The 18,256-nt window shown below is 40.5% G+C and overlaps 1 protein-coding gene across 2 annotated transcripts in view; it reads left to right on the forward strand.

Moving 5' to 3' along the window:
• DMAP1 (DNA methyltransferase 1 associated protein 1) overlaps positions 1-14,491 on the forward strand; it is a 39,510-nt gene extending 25,019 nt beyond the window's left edge. For both annotated transcript variants that reach the window (XM_026665737.2, XM_087960152.1), the window contains exons 10-12: positions 6,952-7,024; positions 7,998-8,275; positions 13,384-14,491. In XM_026665737.2, the coding sequence (XP_026521522.1) occupies positions 6,952-7,024; positions 7,998-8,275; positions 13,384-13,443 (411 nt within the window). In that variant the 3' untranslated portion in view covers positions 13,444-14,491. The remainder of the gene's footprint in view (positions 1-6,951; positions 7,025-7,997; positions 8,276-13,383) is intronic.
• The last annotated feature ends 3,765 nt before the right edge of the window (positions 14,492-18,256 follow it).

The following is an 18,256-nucleotide window of genomic DNA, read 5'->3' on the forward strand; positions in this document are numbered from 1 at the left end:
AGAAGGGCTGAAGGTTAGCTGTTGGCTATTGCACTTACTTAGAATGAGAGTATTCCCTACGTTGTACTGAACTGCTGTCAAGAAGTGCTTTTGTTGCATCGTGAAAAAAAGTAGTGTTGTTAATCAAACACAATAAGTTTAAGTACTATTAGACCACATTCTCTAATGGCCTTTCTGAGCAGAATGATGAGGGATCAGGATACAGACATGTCATCGGTTGATTCCATCTGAGAGGCCACAGACTTGTCTTTTGGTTTCCGTTAACAGTTTTAGACAGATCTTTGCCAAATTGATTTATATTTTCAATTCTGCTTCACATTTCATTTTTTTTCTTCCACTATGAGCCAGTTGAAAGATTACATTAATCTGACCCTGTCTTGCCCTGAAAAAGAATGAAGAACTGTACTATCTTGTAACTGTGAAGGCTTGCCTGTAGCCCATATTATTTTAGAATTAAAACCAGAGATTACAGGTCTTCACAGTCAAGCCTTCACAGTCACAATGTAGTACTGTTCTTCATATGAATGAGCAAACATTCACAGTTACCAAAACAGAAGCTCAAGACATGAGAACAGAACAAAGCTGGATCTTTCTCTTTAATTGATGAAAGATATTGTATCTACTGAAATATTCATGTATATTCATAACAATTTGATCAAATTAAGATTTGGCATATAAGGATTAAAAAAAAAAATTGCATTATCTTTATTACAAGTTTTTCTTTTCCCTTAGTCTATCTCATGTTTATTGGCTCTCAGGAGCAAACTGTTCATTCAGAAATTTTATGTGCTATGATTGCTCTTATCTAATCTAAAGATCACCAAATTGAATGTTCCACAGATCAAAATTATAGCTAATATCAGGAATGTCTACAGGAATGGTCAATATGGCACTATGATCATACAGTAGAAATCCCATCATTTTTATGGGCACATTAAAAGGAAAGGGGGGTTTGACTGCAGCTACCATTTTCTTGTTTTCTGCTCCCTTTGGGTTTACTTCTGGCTATTAGTAAACTAGCATGCTAGCATGTCAAGAATGCAGTACTATTCTAAGTTAAAACTACTGGGCTAATTTTCTTATCATCTGGATTTTTATTTTTATTTATTGTTTTTTTGAGAGATTCTTCAGGTTGAATTGTTAAAGTAATTGTATTAGGTGACCGTCAATAGATGTGCTAGGCCAGGGGTCGCCAACCTTTTGGACCTCAGGGACCACCAAACTCATAATTTTAAATCCCAGGGACCACTAACCAGTTCTGTGGGCATGGCCTAATTTGTGGGTGTGGCTTGGTCATGTGACTGGCTGGGCGTGGTTTGTATGTAAATATTATAAATATTTATATAAATATTGATTTTTTTTATAAAAAAGAGCAACGTTTACCCCAAATCAGGCAAAGCAGGCAGGCAGATTGAGTTGCTCACAGAATCATTCAGTGATCTATCTACCTGCCATCGGCTAGCTCAGTCTCTCAAATTTGCTTGCCATGAGTCTGCACTGAATAACTGAACCTTCAGTCCTAAGGGAGGTTCATCTGTGCTTAAAAGCAGAGCCGAAGATCTAAAGTCTAGCTAAAAAGCAAGAAATCCAACCATTTCCTGCTTCCTAGCTAATCTAAATCTCCCAGCACAGCAGAACAGATGATGGTCGGAAAAAGGAAAAATACCAATTTTAGCAGGCAAGTTTGCTGGGTAAGGAATGAGTGGGTGGGGAGGGTTCCCACGGGCCATGTGGGCTGCTCAGCCTTGTGTTTCTGCGCAGCCTGGATTAATTGCTTTGGGGAGGGTGCTCTGGGGGTGAGATTTCTCTGCGGCCCACCAGAATTTTCTGATGGCCCAGCAGTGGGCTGTGGCCCAACGGTTGGCGACCACTGCTCCAGAGAGTTTTAGTGAACTCCATAGATATCAGAATGGGAGTTCTACTGCAAAATTATTCAGAGTTGTTTATGCAGAAAGTGATATTGGATGTTCCCTCCCCCGCAAAAAAAACACCCAAAAAATACCATTGATATGTTTCTAAAGCAAGCAGGCAATACCCACAACTCTCAGAGCAGTACAAAAACACCTTCATGGTATAACACACAAGCCTGTAGGCTTATAGTCGAGAAGCCTTCTTGCTTTTGTCAGGTTTGATTTTTTCACGCAGCAGCTGTCTAAGCTGCATTGTGCTTTCTGGTATTGAGGCGAATGGAGCATACGGGCCTTCCTCGCCATTGAGAGTACCAGGCTAACGGAGCCTACCTAACAGATGATCAGGGCCCTGTGAGTAATAGACTCCTCATTTAGTTTTAATACATTTTGCATAGAGAGCAATCAACCTTCATCAGTCTTAAAGATAAATTGGCTTAGCCAGCTAAATTTTAAAGATATTAGTCCAACAGCAGTCACATAAATCATAACGTTTTCTTAATGATGGTAAAATTAAAATATACTCTTGCTTGAAGAAGCCAATGGAGCTTTAATATTCACAGGCCAAATCCTCCCCCAAAATTAAAGGAAGCTTAATTGATGTTTTCTAAAGCCAACTCAAACAGTAACATTTCTTCTCAGTTGTCCCTATATATCTTCTATGTTCTATTAACGTGTATAAATCCATCCATATCACTTCTACTCTTTGCTAGCATGAAGGCAATATGAAAGTGTCTTTCCTGGGCTGTCAGTCTTCCATTTTATTGCCTAGATAAGGGAAATCATTTACCATTGACAAAGCTCCGTGTGGCCTAGGGGGGACATCTTTCCTCTGTCTTTGTCCATTGTATTTTAGTACGTTTGAAAAAAATTACAAGAAGGAACATATCCAAAGTTGTGCAAAAAGTAAGATAAAAGCCTAATTAACATTCTATGGCATCAATAACTTCTGAATTTGAAACTTCCTGTGAATTTGTAACTCACTCTCATGGTGGCTTTGATACACCAATGCTCTAAACTCCTGTTTGAGCTAGAGGGCTCCGTAATGAAACTGGGCCCTAGTGTTGGAAGCGAAAGAAGACAAATGGTCAGTGCATGGCTAGACCTTCCAATGGGATATGAAGATAAAATACAGGCAGTCCTTGACTTATGACAATAATTGAGCCCAACATTTATGTTGTTATGGGAGACATTTGTTAAGTGAGTTTGGTCCCATTGTATGACCTGTCTTGTCACAGCTGTGAAGTGAACCGCTGCAGGTGTTCATTTACTTACATGGTTGTTAAGCAAATAGGGCTTCCCCATGGACTTTGCTTGTCAGAAGGTTGCAAAAGGGGATCACATGACCCCGGGACATTGCAACCGTCATAAAAATGAGTTGGTTGCAAAGTGTCTGAATTTTGATCACGTCACCATAGGGATGCTGCAAAAGTTGTAAGTATGAAAAACGGTCATAAGTAACTTTTTTTTTAGTGCCGCTATAATGTTGAAACGAACTGTTGTAAGTCGAGGGCTACCTGTAGTGTTTTTATGAGGCTATGGCATTTCCTTAAAAGAATACCAGTGTTCCCATATTTAAGTGGTTAGGAATAATATAATCAAACAAAGCGATACAAAGTGAAGCTTTCACATTGCATTGTTGACATTTGCTGCCGTCTTTAGGATGCTGCCATTTAGTTTAGAGAAGATTGGAGAATCTCACAAAGTTCAAGCCACACTTCAAGAGAGCCTGGCAGGAAATGGAGAGATGTAAAAAAAAAAATAGAGATTGATGGACACACACACACACAGGGAGAGAGAGAAGCCCACACATCAGGAGGATATTATTTCCTACCGTCAAAGGATTGGCTAGAAAGTAGCCAGCCTGAGTTTAAGAATGTAGATATAAAATCTATATAAATTCTTCGTTGCAGCCAACAGAAGTAAACATTTTATTCTGCTGCAGCTGATCACAGGACTGAGCTACGCATATCTGTACTGCATCTATCCCTAAATTAGATTAACCAATCCCCCTGTTTCAGCGTTCTGCTTCTACACCCCATCTCATCGGAAGGCAGAACAAGAATAAGCTCATTGGCTTCTGCCTCGACTTCCCAGTTTCCCATTTCTCCTTGCATTGTTTCCAGGTTGGGAAAAATGATTTGCATGAAAAGACCCTTCTCAGCATGGGAATTTGGAATCCTAGATAATTCGAATTCTGCTTGTAGATGGAGCTTCTTAAGTAAAAGTGGCATGCTGCAGCAGCCATTATCCTTTCTCATTGTGAGGTTCAGCATGAATCCCAAGGACTTGGCCTCATTTTTGGCGTTTTGTGATAGTAATTGTGCGCTTGTGTGAATCCACATAGGATTTAGGAGGTTTTCACACTCCCTTCTCAGTATGATGTAACTATTATGTACTGGTCCATTCATATGAAACCTGTGCAATGTGGGGACAGTAGAACTTTTGTGTTTTGTTCCAAGAATAACTATGAAAGATGCAACTGTGAATCAGTTCCAAAATATATCTGTGACGAGAGCAAAGAGTAATGAGTAGCAAAGTTTTTCAGATTCTTTCTCCCCAAAATTTGAAATATAACGGGCTGGAAGTATGGCAGGGCTATTGATGCTGGGTACTGTCTGAGTATATGCAAAACTCAAACTGCTGCACTGAAAACTCCTAGAGTACAACCAGGACTGGATATTATATTATAATACAGCCAGCACAATGACCTTGCTAAAATAAATACTAAAATAAAATATGTATTAAAGTCTTAATTTCTCTTGCACTATAATGACAAGTGAAGTCCTCCATATATTACTGTTATTTGCCTTCTTAGATTGCCAATCACACAATATTAAGGCATGCTAATACAGGCCCTATAACTTAGGTATGTGCTTGGTTGGGAAAGATTCAAAACTCCACTGGGATAGGTGATATCTTTTAACAGGTGGTTGATGATCTTACTGACATGTTGTTTTGTCTAATGCTTTGTTTAGCCTTTTCAAACCTCAAAGGTAATAAAGCATTGGATGAAATTCTATATGAAACAAAGTTAGATGTTACATTGCTATGCCATGTGGAATGATAATAATCAAGCAAAATGAGAAATTATGAACCTTACGATGAATAAGCTTAGCTTAAATCAGTAATTGATTAAAAAAAAAATTGAAGCTCTAGGTTCATCCCCAGTTCTGCTTCCAGTTGTGATGCTGAATTTGTCACACAGGAAGCTATTAAAACAGAGCCTAGATAATTTTTTTATTAGACCTCTTCCACTTTGGAAAGAACAGACCTGAGACAGCAGTTGAGCTGGGGTTTTATGGTTTTGATAGCTGCTGAGATATAATGTCCACCTTTCGTTAGGAAAGTATAACTATGGCTATTGTGCTACAATGGGCATTCTTGTGCTCTCCTTAAACCCGTTGCAAAGAATATAATTCCTTGCAAATATTTGTAACTAGATCTATGACATTCATGTCTATATGTCATGTTTGATTTGAAGACATTTTCTTCACTTTGGTCTTATTTTAATTAACGGGCAGAAATTCCTGCCTACCGTGCGTAACTAAAATAGAGATTACTCTACTTATTGCTATAAAACTTTGGAATAATTAAAAAAACTTATATGCTACCCAATTCTGAAATGGAATTTGAAACATGAAGTTGAAATATATTTGCTGGCTAGTTTGGGGCAATCAAATTGAAAGTATCAAAGTCTGCAACTGATGAATAAATGCAAACCTTAAATAATGATGGTGTTGGAACACATTAGGATTAGACTATTCTGCTGTCTGTATTATATCAGATAGCAGTTCATGAAAGTTACATCTGATCATAGAAATGTTACTATAAAGCTGGTTAAAAAGCAGAAGTAATTATGGCTTAATGGAAAAGGTACCAAACTTCATCTAGAGCATCTCTGTAGAGATGCAATAAAAGACTGATTTAAAATCCATGTATACTACCTGTAGGGACAACTCGAACAAGCTTGTGTATTTCAATACCAATTCCAGGTAGACTGACATGGTTAGAATCCAGTCATCTTTTCTTTCAAGACTTTATTGGCATCTTAACCAGTCCAGTAGTTTCCATAAAACAATCTGTAGTGTTGTTTGCTGAGAATACTCAACAGGCTGATTGTTCATAGGATGTGAGCTTTATGATTGATAGAAAGGTAGACCATATTGAAGTGCACTGATCTTTTAGGTTTGGTAGAAAAATTGCTTCCAGAGCCTTCCCAAATTTTGAGCTATAAAATTATTAAGTTCCAAAGGAATAACTACGCCACTTCGAGAGATTTGGGCAGTAGTGATTAACATCTAAAAATGAGCCATTGAGTCATCTGCAGTTGTTTTTATACTTAGGTTCTTCTCTTCAACATTTTTTGGAGCCCCTATCCATCGAATTGTAGCACGACGGTCCTGCTAAGTATGATCTCATGCCAAGCGTAGGTTTCCAGCCCTTACTTTATGCCCTAACTTGGCTGTAACGTGAATGTATGCCCACACTTCTATGAATTGAGTAAGAGTGTACATGCTTTGTGACTCTTTGCATCTTTTGTTAGAAAACTGGCTCTGTAAATGCATCCCATGGCTCTGGGCTCAGCAGGTAAAGGAAGAAGGAAGTCTGTTAGTGCGTGAGCCTAATCAGGCTGGCAAGAGCAAGTAAAGTAGGGCAGCATCACACATTAGCTACTGTGTAATTGAGCTCTTTGATGGTCAGGGCACTGCAGGAGAGGGTGCCAAGCGGAGCAGAACTTTTGTTGTTAATTCAGTCACCCATGGAAGCTGTAAAGCTGTACATCTCTGCATCTTGGTGCCTAGAGAACTGAAAAGCCCTTGCAAGCAGCCTTTTCAGTCCCTGCCCTTGGCCCTAGTCTGCAAACTTTCAGGCCTTCGCTCTGCCTCCGGTTCTCAGCACTTGATTTCCCTTTTCTCTTTCTTTCTTTGGTTCGCTTTCTTCCCTGTGCACTATAAAAAGCAAAGCTCCCATGCCGTTTGAACTAGGCGGCTGTGAGTGAGGGCTAGCTCAGAGCTGTGTGGCTGTTACCTTTGTATTCCAGATGAAACTGCCAAGCTCCGTGGGACAGAAGAAGATTAAAGCCTTGGAGCAGATGCTGATGGAACTCGGAGTAGGTGAGTAAAGAGGGCAGGGAGAGGGAGAGGGAGAGACCCGTGGAGCAGCGTCTTTGTAGTCAAGATGGGCTATTTTTTCCTCCTAGTAATACAGCCAGTTCCTTCAATAACGCTATATGTGAATGGATTTGAAAATAATACGTATTTTGTTTAAGGAAAAAAAAAGAAGGGGTAAAAACCAAAAGATGATGCATAGCGTTCTTTAAAAAAAAAAAAAACTTTCCAGTAGAAAAGAATTTGAACAGTCTTTGTCGTTTTCTCTCTTGGGTGGGTTCTTTTAAGGCATCAGAAGTCATGGAATAGTCATGGAATTAAGGAGGTAAGTCTCATCATATAGGGAAAAATACTTAGGAAAAAGTGAATGACCATTGCCCCAAAATCTCTGTCCCCCTTTTGGTACCCCGCAGCTCTCATTTTGGACAGATCGTACATGGTCAGCACAAGGGTTTGCCTCAGGGGTCTTCAAACTTGACAGCTTTAAGACTTGTGGATTTAAACTCCCAGAATTCCTCCTCCAGTCATGTTAGCACAGGAATTCTGGGAATTGAAGTCCACAAGTGTTAAAACTGCCAAGTTTGAAGACCCTTGGTCTATCTGGAATATTGTCAATTCCTCCAAAGCACAAGGCTGTGTCAAGGCTGGATGTGGATTTTGCCACCTTTGCATCCAGAGAATAGCAACCTCCTTGAGTCTAGAAACACTTTGCTCTAGCAGTTACCTTGAATAATGAACTATCTGAGTGTTCAGTTAGGGCCTTCCTTACAAGGTGGACCGGTGACTAAACCCTCTTCTCACACTGTTGAGGCTTGGCAAGAATCCGAAGGCAAATTCCTTATATGTCCAATGATCTGGGCAACAGAGTTTGGGTTTGTTCCTGTATCTGACTAGGAATAAAATAAGATTACAGCAACCCCACAGCTGACAACAGGTTCTGTGTCTTCCTCACGTAGTTTTCTTTTCCTGCTTTCTCTAGATTTGAACCCGATGCCAACAGAAGAAATTGTTCAGATGTTCAACGAGTTGCGCAGTGATCTGGTGCTACTATATGAGCTCAAGCAAGCCTTTGCAAACTGTGAATATGAGCTGCAGATGTTGCGCCACCGCTATGAGGCACTAGCCAAAGCAGGTAGCACAGGACCTAGCACAGACGGCGGCTCACATCCCGATGGACAGTCAGGCACAGAAGAAGGCAAGGGTGACAGCAAGGAGCAGATCATTGATGTGGTGGGAGCACCCCTCACACCTAATTCTGTGAGTGTTATTCGGAAGATTATTATTATTATTTTTTTGCCATTGCTTGGTTTTTAGCATATGAAGATACAGCCTTGGGAAGCCACTTGAAATAAGAGGATGCTTGGGGGCCTTTGGGAAAGAAGCTTATTTGCACTCTCAGGTGATATACAATCAATCAGAATAGAACTGGAAGGGACCTTGGAGGTCTTCTAATCTGACCCCCTGCTCAAGCAGGAGACCCCCGTACCGTTTCCGGCAAGAGGCTGTCCGGTCTCTTCTTAAAAACCTCCAGTGATGAAGCACCCACAACTTCTGGGGACAAGCCTCAGAAGTTAATTGTCCTCACTTTTAGGAAGTTTCTCCTTAATTCCAGGTTGTTTCTCTCCTTGATTAGTTTCCATCCATTGTTTCTTGTGTACCCAAGAAGGAAGCAATTTGACATTCAGTCATCATTCCCCTGGAGCCAGGTTTATCTGATGGCATCATAGAGAGACGAGACATGGACATTTTTCTTAAGGACAGACTTCCAGGATGTTTCACTCGGTATATACAGTGTACTCCAAATCCCCCCCCCCCCCCAATTCAATCTAGGACTTCATCACCCTGCTGTTTAAACTGACATTTTGTTAAATCTCCAACTGCTAAGTTTAAATTCTAAGATACAAACTTCATTATAATGGGGTCAGTGAGTTATTAAGTTACATTTGTGATCAGGCTATTAGTCAGCTAGCTATTACTCCCTTCTTGCTCATTGTAGTGCAGCTATCCAGCGCGTTGGCCTAATGGCATGCCACAGCCTTTACAAAATGTTAGAGATTAAATTGGAATTTTATGTAGAAGCTCATTCTTAGGGGAAGGATAGAAGTCAACACTGGGAATGGTCTAAACCAGGCCTGTCAAACTCCCGGCCCATGGGCTGGATGTGTCATGCACTGGCCACAGCCATGGCCAGTTTAGCGAAGAGGGGGGGGAGTCCTGATACGTCACATGATGCCGTCATGATGACCTGAGTTTGACACCCCTGGTCTAAGCCGTCTTGCTGAGCTCCACTGCCTTGTTGATTTTGGGAAACTCAAAATCTCCTCCATGCCTGGGTTTTAGCCAATCTCATAATCAGTTCTTATTATCCAACACAGAACCATTTTTCTGTATAGCAATTTTCTATTTCTCATTCTGGACTTGGAATAGGAACAGAGAGAATAGCACCAAGAGGGTTAACATGATCTGGACTGTGATGTATTTGAAAGAAATATAATCAAGTTAATTCACTGCAAGGCAAGTTTGGTACCTAAAGCGCCCTACCCCCTGTTAAATACAGCTCTGACCTTTACCAGCTGGTTACACAAAGGCAACACAATTAGATTAGTTCAAGACAAAAGGTCAAGCGCATTCACACTGTGACCACTTTACACTGTCTTTGGAAAGGAAAGAAATTCCACCCAACAAAAGCGGGCAGCTCAGGAAGGTTCGTTGTTCTTTTCAGGATGGAGAGAAGGGGCATACATTGGTTGGAGGGTAGAGAGGAATTCTCCTTTATGAATTTTCGGAAAAGAATACTCCATGGATATCCATTCTACTACTACCTAGATAGCATGTTGCAGAGGGTTACCACATTTCACATATATTTTGGGCTTTACTTTAGGTAAGCACCATGAGTCCCAATTGTTTGGACTACTTATTTCTGTAAGATTGGCACCTAGTCTGACTGAGGAGATGGCCAGTTCTTAATATTGAAACCAGCTTGTTTTTTTCTTTTAGAAAGAATATGCATTGGTGTGGGAGAAAGTTACTACAAGTGATAGTTACAACCTCATATTACAGCTGTTGTGATGTCCTGCATCACATGATAGCAGTTTATGACTTTCCCTATGGGGTTCCCAGAAGTAAAGTCAATGTGAAACTGGCAGGAAGCTAGAAATTGTGGTGACACAAGATCCTCATTTAACGACTCATAAGGTCTTGTTTAACCATGGCAGCTTGGACTGTTGGAATTCTAAGCAGTGGGGTCATATGGCTTTTTGACGTAACTATCATATCACTTAATGACAGATTCCACTTGCAGTCAGGGTTGCTAAATGAGGATTACCTGAATACTGACAGTATAATTTCATAAGATTTGAGTGAATAGACATTTGACTGAAATAAATCTCAATGAGCAAATAGAAACATAGAAAGCTGATGGTAGAAAAGGACGTAGTGGTCCATCAAGTCTGCCCTTTGAATTTAGTTATTTGTTTTCTTTTTATTTATTTAGTTACTATATATATATATATATATATATATATATATATATATATATATATATATATATATATATATATATATATATATATATATATATATATATATATATTGATATTGTTGGTTGATGGACATGAGTTTATCCCTTAACTCAAGTTACTGATGATAGTCCCACTGTCCAAAGCCATTGTCCAAATGTTTTGCCATGTTTTAAACAGGGGAGCTAGTTATGGTTAGAGCAGGGGTGTCCAACCTTGGCAACTTTAAGACTCGTGGACTTCAACTCCCAGAATTCCTCAGCCAGCAAAGCTGGCTGAGGAATTCTGGGAGTTGAAGTCCACGAGTCTTAAAATTGCCAAGGTTGGACACCCCTGGGTTAGAGTATGATGGCCATGGCAATGGGTTCTTATCTTGGTTAAATTTTGGGATTCCAGATGAATCTGTACAATGAATTTAAGTAGTAGAAGTAAAGCATAGTTCACATTGCTAAATGTTCAGGGACAGATGGTGGTTATGAACTGAATCTTTTACTTATGGCATGATTGGGATTCCAGATGTTTAGTTGTTTGTCTTCTGAGCAAAACAGGGCAAAAATCCTTCTTTTATCAAAGATATTTATTGCTACATATATCCATGGATTACAGTCTGCTTCATCAGATGCATTGAGTGGAGACATCCCGGTGCAGACAGTATCTGAAGTAGGCATTTGAATTTATGTGGATTATATTGTCTAAAAGTTCTGGTTCATAGCTTTTCTTATTCTCTTCACTTGACACTTCCTTTCCAACCTAAAACTTTTAAAAGAAATCATTCCTAACCAATTGGTGACATGTGTTCTCAAATTAAGCCATACATGGTTGCTGTCAGTGATTTCAGCTGCTGGAGGTCAACATTTTGAGGGTGACTTTTTCCTCCCCCAGAAGGATTCAGATATTTTAGTTGGGAGCAAGGTCCACTATATATGGGTGGTTCCCAATGGTCTTTTTCTCCCTCATTCCAGCTGACCCAGAAAGGATATTGCTCTGGGCCTTGAAGGGGCAAAAGGTGAGTTGTAACTTGGAACAAATTAGTTCCAAGCACAAGTACAGCCAGTTACTCCAGATTAGGGCCTTTGATTTGCACAACTCAGACTCTACTTGCCCATCCATAATGAGTTGACTCTCCTCAGAATTCCTCACATCAGCTTTCTTTGTTCCGAGGCTCACAAGTCAGCCTATTAATGGGGAAACGAAAAGACCTTGTCTGTAAGAAGTCTTGGGTTCAGAGTCAGAATCATTTGACTTTTAAGCTGCCTTTATCTGAACTCCTGCTGGCTCCTTGTTTTCTGAGCCTACTTGAAAGTGCAAAGTTACATTGTTAACATCAAAAATCTTTCCTTTCAGGATGGAGTTAGAAAAGCTCACTCGTGTGTCTCCATAAAATGTGTGTCTCTGTCATGGCGGGAGGGGGGAATGTATGTATTCTCATTTTAAAATAATTCCATTAACAGCGAGGCAGGCTTCCAGATTCTTGTAAATTGTAACGTGGAACATTTTTTTTCTAAGCGCTTTTCATTTTCGCCCATAGCGATAGGAAAAGCCAAGCTAGGGAAGGTGATTGATATGAATTTTGTGACATATTTGAAAGATCGCTCTTTTGCCACATCAAGATTATCAAACACATGCGCTCATCCCCATTAATTCAGCAGCCTCACTGAGTAGCTTTGAAGTTTCCATGCCTTTGTTTTCAGGTTGTGTTGGCTATTTAAAGCCTATCTTTTGACCTCGTTTCCTCAAATACTAGCAGGTACCACTTAAACAACAAAATCATAAAAGGCTGCTTTGTTGAGTCCACCAGGAGCCTGCTCTTTCAGAGAACAGGATTGTGCATTCCTAAGAAGTAGGTGCTCTCATCCATAAGACGGAGCCTGTTTGGTATAGTGGTTAAGGGATAAGGGTGGGAACTCTGAGTTCTAGTTCTACCTTGGGCATAAAGACAACTGTGTGACCTTGGGCTGGCCAGTTTCTCTCAGCCCCAGAAAGGAGGCAGAGGCCAACCATTTCAGAAAAACCATCAGAAAAACTGCAGGGACTTGGTCCAGGCAGTCTTCAAAAATCAGGCATGACTGAATGGAAGAAAAAATTGGGAGAGAATGGGGTTTATTTACTGAAGTTCTTAATCATTTATATGGCAGACATTTAAAACAAGCCTAGGTGGGAATGAACGAATGATCGAAGGACTGCTATAAATTTCTTCTCTTTTTGATTACAATCACTGATTTTCTTTACAAAATGATTTCCATTCATTCATTAAGATGCTCTATATTCCTTGGTTGTATCAATAAATTATTCAGTTTCTTCCCACTGGCCTCTTAATTTCAAGCTATTGAGCAACTTAAATATTATTTTAGATATTTGTTAGTCCAAATGAAATGTCTACAAGCCCTTCCTAGGGCAGTGGAAGTAGAATTCCTGTATCCTTTGGAAATGCAGTTTATTTAAGGGGGAGAACATGGATCAGCCAAGGAAATTATGTGCCTGCCAGATATGTAGTGTCCCATCTTTAAGTAAGCTGATGTCATATGTTCCTTCCATTATCCAATATGTACAAGCCATAAGTAACTATATTTTTCATGCTATGGCTTTGTCTCTCAGAATTGTGTTTGTCCTTTTTTCATGTCACTATAATGTTCAACTAACTCCCTGTTCTTGGGGTAGCCTCAAGTAAGCTTGTAATCCATCTGTAGTGTTCTTTTAACTGCTTAGGGTCTACATGTAAGGCTTTCTCCTGCATTTTCTGCCAGAATATATGTGATTTTTGTTTTGAAAGGTTTTTAATTGAATCAAGACATTTTTGCCTGAGATACGATTCCTCTTCTGCTTCTTATTTGTTTCTTGTTGGAACAGAGAAAGCGCAGGGAATCTGCCTCCAGTTCCTCATCTGTCAAGAAGGTGAAGAAGCCATGATTAGCACAATGGTCCAAGTTCAGGATCTTGGAGGACCAAGTTACTGACTGCTGGTGCAAGGATATGTCTCCCCATACGGTAGTAGGGACCATTATGTTGAAGAACTTTGTTTGCCTTTGCTTACATCAGGAAGAAGGGTGTTTACTTCTTTACTGCCCTAGTAAAGAAGAGGCCGAGCGCAAACCCCTGAATTTATTGTTGCTGTGATTTTATTGTATATTTTTCCTATTCCTGTGTTTTATAAATGTTGATGTAAATATAGAATCCGTAATCTTGTTCCAGAATCAGTAGTCATTGAGAGGGAAGGGCAGGAGGATAGACCCCTGTATCAAGGAGTTGGGGTTGCATTTTGTGCTGGAATGGGCATGGGCTGTGTAATTAAAGTTATGGTAGACATGGCATCACATTATCAATGGAGAAAACTGACCCCTGGTTGAGCAATAATTCCAACTGCCTCCTCCGATTCTCATAAAGTTTGCATATGTTTCTCTGTGGCTTAGCAGGCCAGCTTACAGGATACCCATAACACAAATCGTTCTCCCAAGGTTTCATCATGTTAAAGAAAACTTATTAATTCAGAGCCACTGCATCTAAATAAGGTATTAAACAAGGGATGTTTACCCCCTTGACAGTTGGGTGAGGCAAATATACATTGCAATAACCATTATTTTTAGAGTCATTCTCTGCTGGACTGAAGGAGACTCCTTTTGCTATTATAGCACCTATCTGTTGGATTAGTGTGCTAGTAGCTTTAGTAAAACATTGGCTCAGCCATTTCTAACTTCAAGTGGACTGGGATTTCCAATCAGTGTGAAATAATTGTTCTGAAGGATCCTCATAGCACAACCCTTCCTGTTTTATTTAGAAGCAAATCCCTCTGTGTTCTGTGTAATATTGAGAAATGTGAAGATCTCATTTTTATTGTAATGCTGTTGATGGCCCAGTTTTCGTTTGAATCATCTGAAAGTGCTGTCTGGTATGGCAGTTGTGTCAGTTCCCCTGAAGTAGCAAGCTAAATAAATGCTGGTTATTTTTTTTTTTCAAAAAAGCATTATTATCCCATAGTTGGGACTAGATTTGGTTGAGATAATTAAGTGAATTAAGTGAATTAAGAGACCTCCAAAGCCAAAAATGTATATAGAATGAGAGGTCCAGTCTACTATTGGTATTTTCTTAGTAGAATAAATTATGCAAAATGGAAAACACTTGTATTTATGCACAATATATAGAGATCAAAGGATTCTAGCTTTGTTACCAACCCAGAATATACTCAGGATATTCTTTGGAAATGGAGGAACTCATGATTGTGTGATTTAGCCCTGCCTTGGCAATATGAAAGTCAAATATTTAGTACTAAACACTAGTCTATGTCCAAAAAGCTAGCTCTCCAACTTGCTGACTCTTTAATGGCTGGATGTCCCTGTTCCTACATAGAAAGCTGCTTCCTCCCCTCCCCTTTTGAATATTCATCTTCTTTCAGATACATGTCAAAAGAGGACTATGACACCCCGGCCTGCAGCTGTCAGGCCTAACTCATGTGCTTGCCTCCTTTTCCCCTCAAGTGCAACTGGGAATCAATAGTGCATGACAACACCCTTTGATTTACATTCTTGCTGGCAGAAAGAAAGGTCAAAGGCCAAGTTCTTCGTTTTCATAGAAAACTAATTAGACTCCATCGACACTGAATCAATAAAACTGATCGGGTGATTCACACAGAGGGAGCCATTAAAATCCCTGTGACCTTTGATCCCGATTCCCTAACCTGAGAAGGAAGAGGCTTGGTTACATTCCCTAGTGCCTTGGAGGGCAGAACCTACACAGTAAAGATGGACTGGTCTGAAGGGGAGGAAACATGGATTCTGCCTGTCACGGGCTCATACGCTACTGCTCTCTTGTGTCTCTATTGGCCAAACCATCTACAGGAATGCTGCCATAGGTGAACTGAAAAACAATAGATTGTGGAGGGGGAAAAAAGAACACAGAGTCTAAGCAATCATTTGATTCTAAGAATTCTAAACATGTATGAAGAATACTGATTCATTATGTTCTTCACACACTTGGTGAAGTTTCCAGTTATCCATTTATCATTATTCTCCAAATCAGATCTCATGTAGCAAGCAACATATGTTTGGCAATTATTCATTGGCCTTCAATGTTTGATTACTTTAAAACCAAATTATGCTTTTAAACACCCTATAGTTCTTGCCTTGGCTGTAAGACATATTGTACATTTCTAAAACTAATGCAAAAAAAATGTGTACAGGTATGTGGACTTACAACTTTAAGCGACCATTTGAAGTTACAATGGCACTGAAAAAAGCAACGTATGATCGTTTTTCCCCACACTTATAACCATTGTAGTATTCCCATGGTCACATGATCAAAATTTGGACACTTGGAAACTGGCATGTAATTATGAATCTCTGGGGGCATGTGATGACCTTTTGCGACCCTCTGACAAGCAAAGTTAATGGGGAAGCCAGATTCCCTTAACAGCTGTGATGCTAACTTAACAACTGCAGTAAGTCAATAACAGTAGCAAGAAAGGTTGTAAAATGGTACGAAACTAGCTTAAGAACAGAAATTTTGGGCTCGATTGTGTTTGTAAGTCAAGGCCTACTTGTATTGTGTATAAACAGTATCAATGACCAGTTACTAGCAGTATATATAATCTTATGCTATTTTTCTTCTATACTTAAAATAGGGAATTTGCTTTCCCATTTCCTGGGGTCCCAGAACCAATATACACTGCTCAAAAAAATAAAGGGAACACTTAAACAACACAATGCAACTCCCAAGTCAATCACACTTCTGTGAAATCAAACTGTCCACTTAGGTAGCAACACTGATTGACAATCAATTTCACATGCTGTTGTGCAAATGGAATAGACAACAGGTGGAAAGCATAGGCAGGTAGCAAGACATCCCCAATAAAGGAGTGGTTCTGCAGGTGGTGACCACAGACCACTTCTCAGTTCCTATGCTTTCTGGCTGATGGTTCGGTCACTTTTGAATGCTGGCGGTGCTTTCATTCTAGTGGTAGCATGAGACGGAGTCAACTCACACAAGTGGCTCAGGTAGTGCAGCTCATCCAGGATGGTACATCAATGCGAACTGTGGCAAGAAGGTTTGCTGTGTCTGTCAGCGTAGTGTCCAAAGCATGGAGGCGCTACCAGGAGACAGGCCAGTACATCAGGAGATGTGGAGAAGGCCGTAGGAGGGCAACAACTCAGCATCAGGACTGCTACCTCCACCTTTGTGCAAGGAGGGACAGGAGGAGCACTGCCAGAGCCCTGCAAAATGACCTCCAGTGGGCAACAAATGTGCATGTGGCTGCTCAAACGGTCAGAAACAGATTCCATGAGGGTCGTATGAGGGCCCGACATCCACAGGTGGAGGTTGTGCTTACAACCCAACACCATGCAGCACGTTTGGCATTTGCCAGAGAACACCAAGATTGGCAAATCCGCCACTGGCGCCCTGTGCTCTTCACAGATGACAGCAGGTTCACACTGAGCACATGTGACAGACGTGACAGGGTCTGGAGATGCCGTGGAGAACGTTCTGCTGCCTGCAACATCCTCCCGCATGACCGGTTTGGCAGTGGGTCAGTAATGGTGTGGGGTGGAATTTCTTTAGGGGACCGCACAGCCCTCCATGTGCTTGCCAGAGGTAGCCTGACTGCCATTAGGTACCGAGATGAGATCCTCAGACCCCTTGTGAGACCATATGCTGGTGTGGTTGGCCCTGGGTTCCTCCTAATGCACGACAATGCTAGACCTCATGTGGCTTGGAGTGTGTCAGCAGTTCCTGCAAGACGAAGGCATTGATGCTGTGGACTGGCCCACCCCTTCCACAGACCTGAATCCAATTGAGCACATCTGGGACATCATCCACCAATGCCACGTTGCACCACAGACTGTCCAGGAGTTGGGGGATGCTTTAGTCCAGGTGTGGGAGGAGATCCCTCAGGAGACCATCCGCCACCTCATCAGGAGCATGCCCAGGCGTTGTAGGGAGGTCATACAGGCACGTGGAGGCCACACACACTACTGAGCCTCATTTTGACTTGTTTTAAGGACATTACATCAAAGTTGGATCAGCCCGTAGTGTTTTCTTTCCACTTTAATTTTGAGTGTAACTCCATATCCAGACCTCCATAGGTTGCTAAATTTGATTTCTATTGATAATTTTTGTGTGATTTTGTTGTCAACACATTCAACTATGTAATGAACAAAGTATTTAATAAGAATATTTCATTCATTCAGATCTAGGATGTCTTATTTTTGTGTTCCCTTTATTTTTTTGAGCAGTATATATATATACCCCATATTCAAATTATCCCTGGTTGAGGTAGATGAGGTGTAAATATTTGCCAGCTCAAGATTCTCATTTCACACAAAAGCCCTTTAATAATTTAATGTTTTTTTAATTGTTGCCTGATGACTAGGCTTCATACTAGACTCTGGTCTCTTCTCACTACCTATCCCTACTCCCCTTCTTCAAAAGCACAAGTTGGGAGATGAAAGAAGAAGTCTGCTTACAGGAACCTGAATAGTAAAAGGGTAGTAATCCCTTTTCTCAAGTCTCTCCTACTGAAAACTAAGGAAATAGATACTAATCCCTGAAGGCTAAGTATTTGTAAATAATACTGTGAGCGCAAATATACTTGAGAATGAAGCAAATGTATATGCAGAAACTGCCAGCCATTTTGCATTTAAAGAGGCTTTAGAAGGAGGCGGCAATACACCCAATAGGAGATACTGTAGCTGGCAAGGTCACGCCCACACCCTTGCAGCACATAAGAGCCAAG

Source organism: Notechis scutatus, chromosome 3 (assembly GCF_049901735.1).
Source record: "Notechis scutatus isolate UNSWTSFEM ecotype Mainland chromosome 3, rNotScu1.2, whole genome shotgun sequence".
NCBI lineage: Eukaryota > Metazoa > Chordata > Lepidosauria > Squamata > Elapidae > Notechis > Notechis scutatus.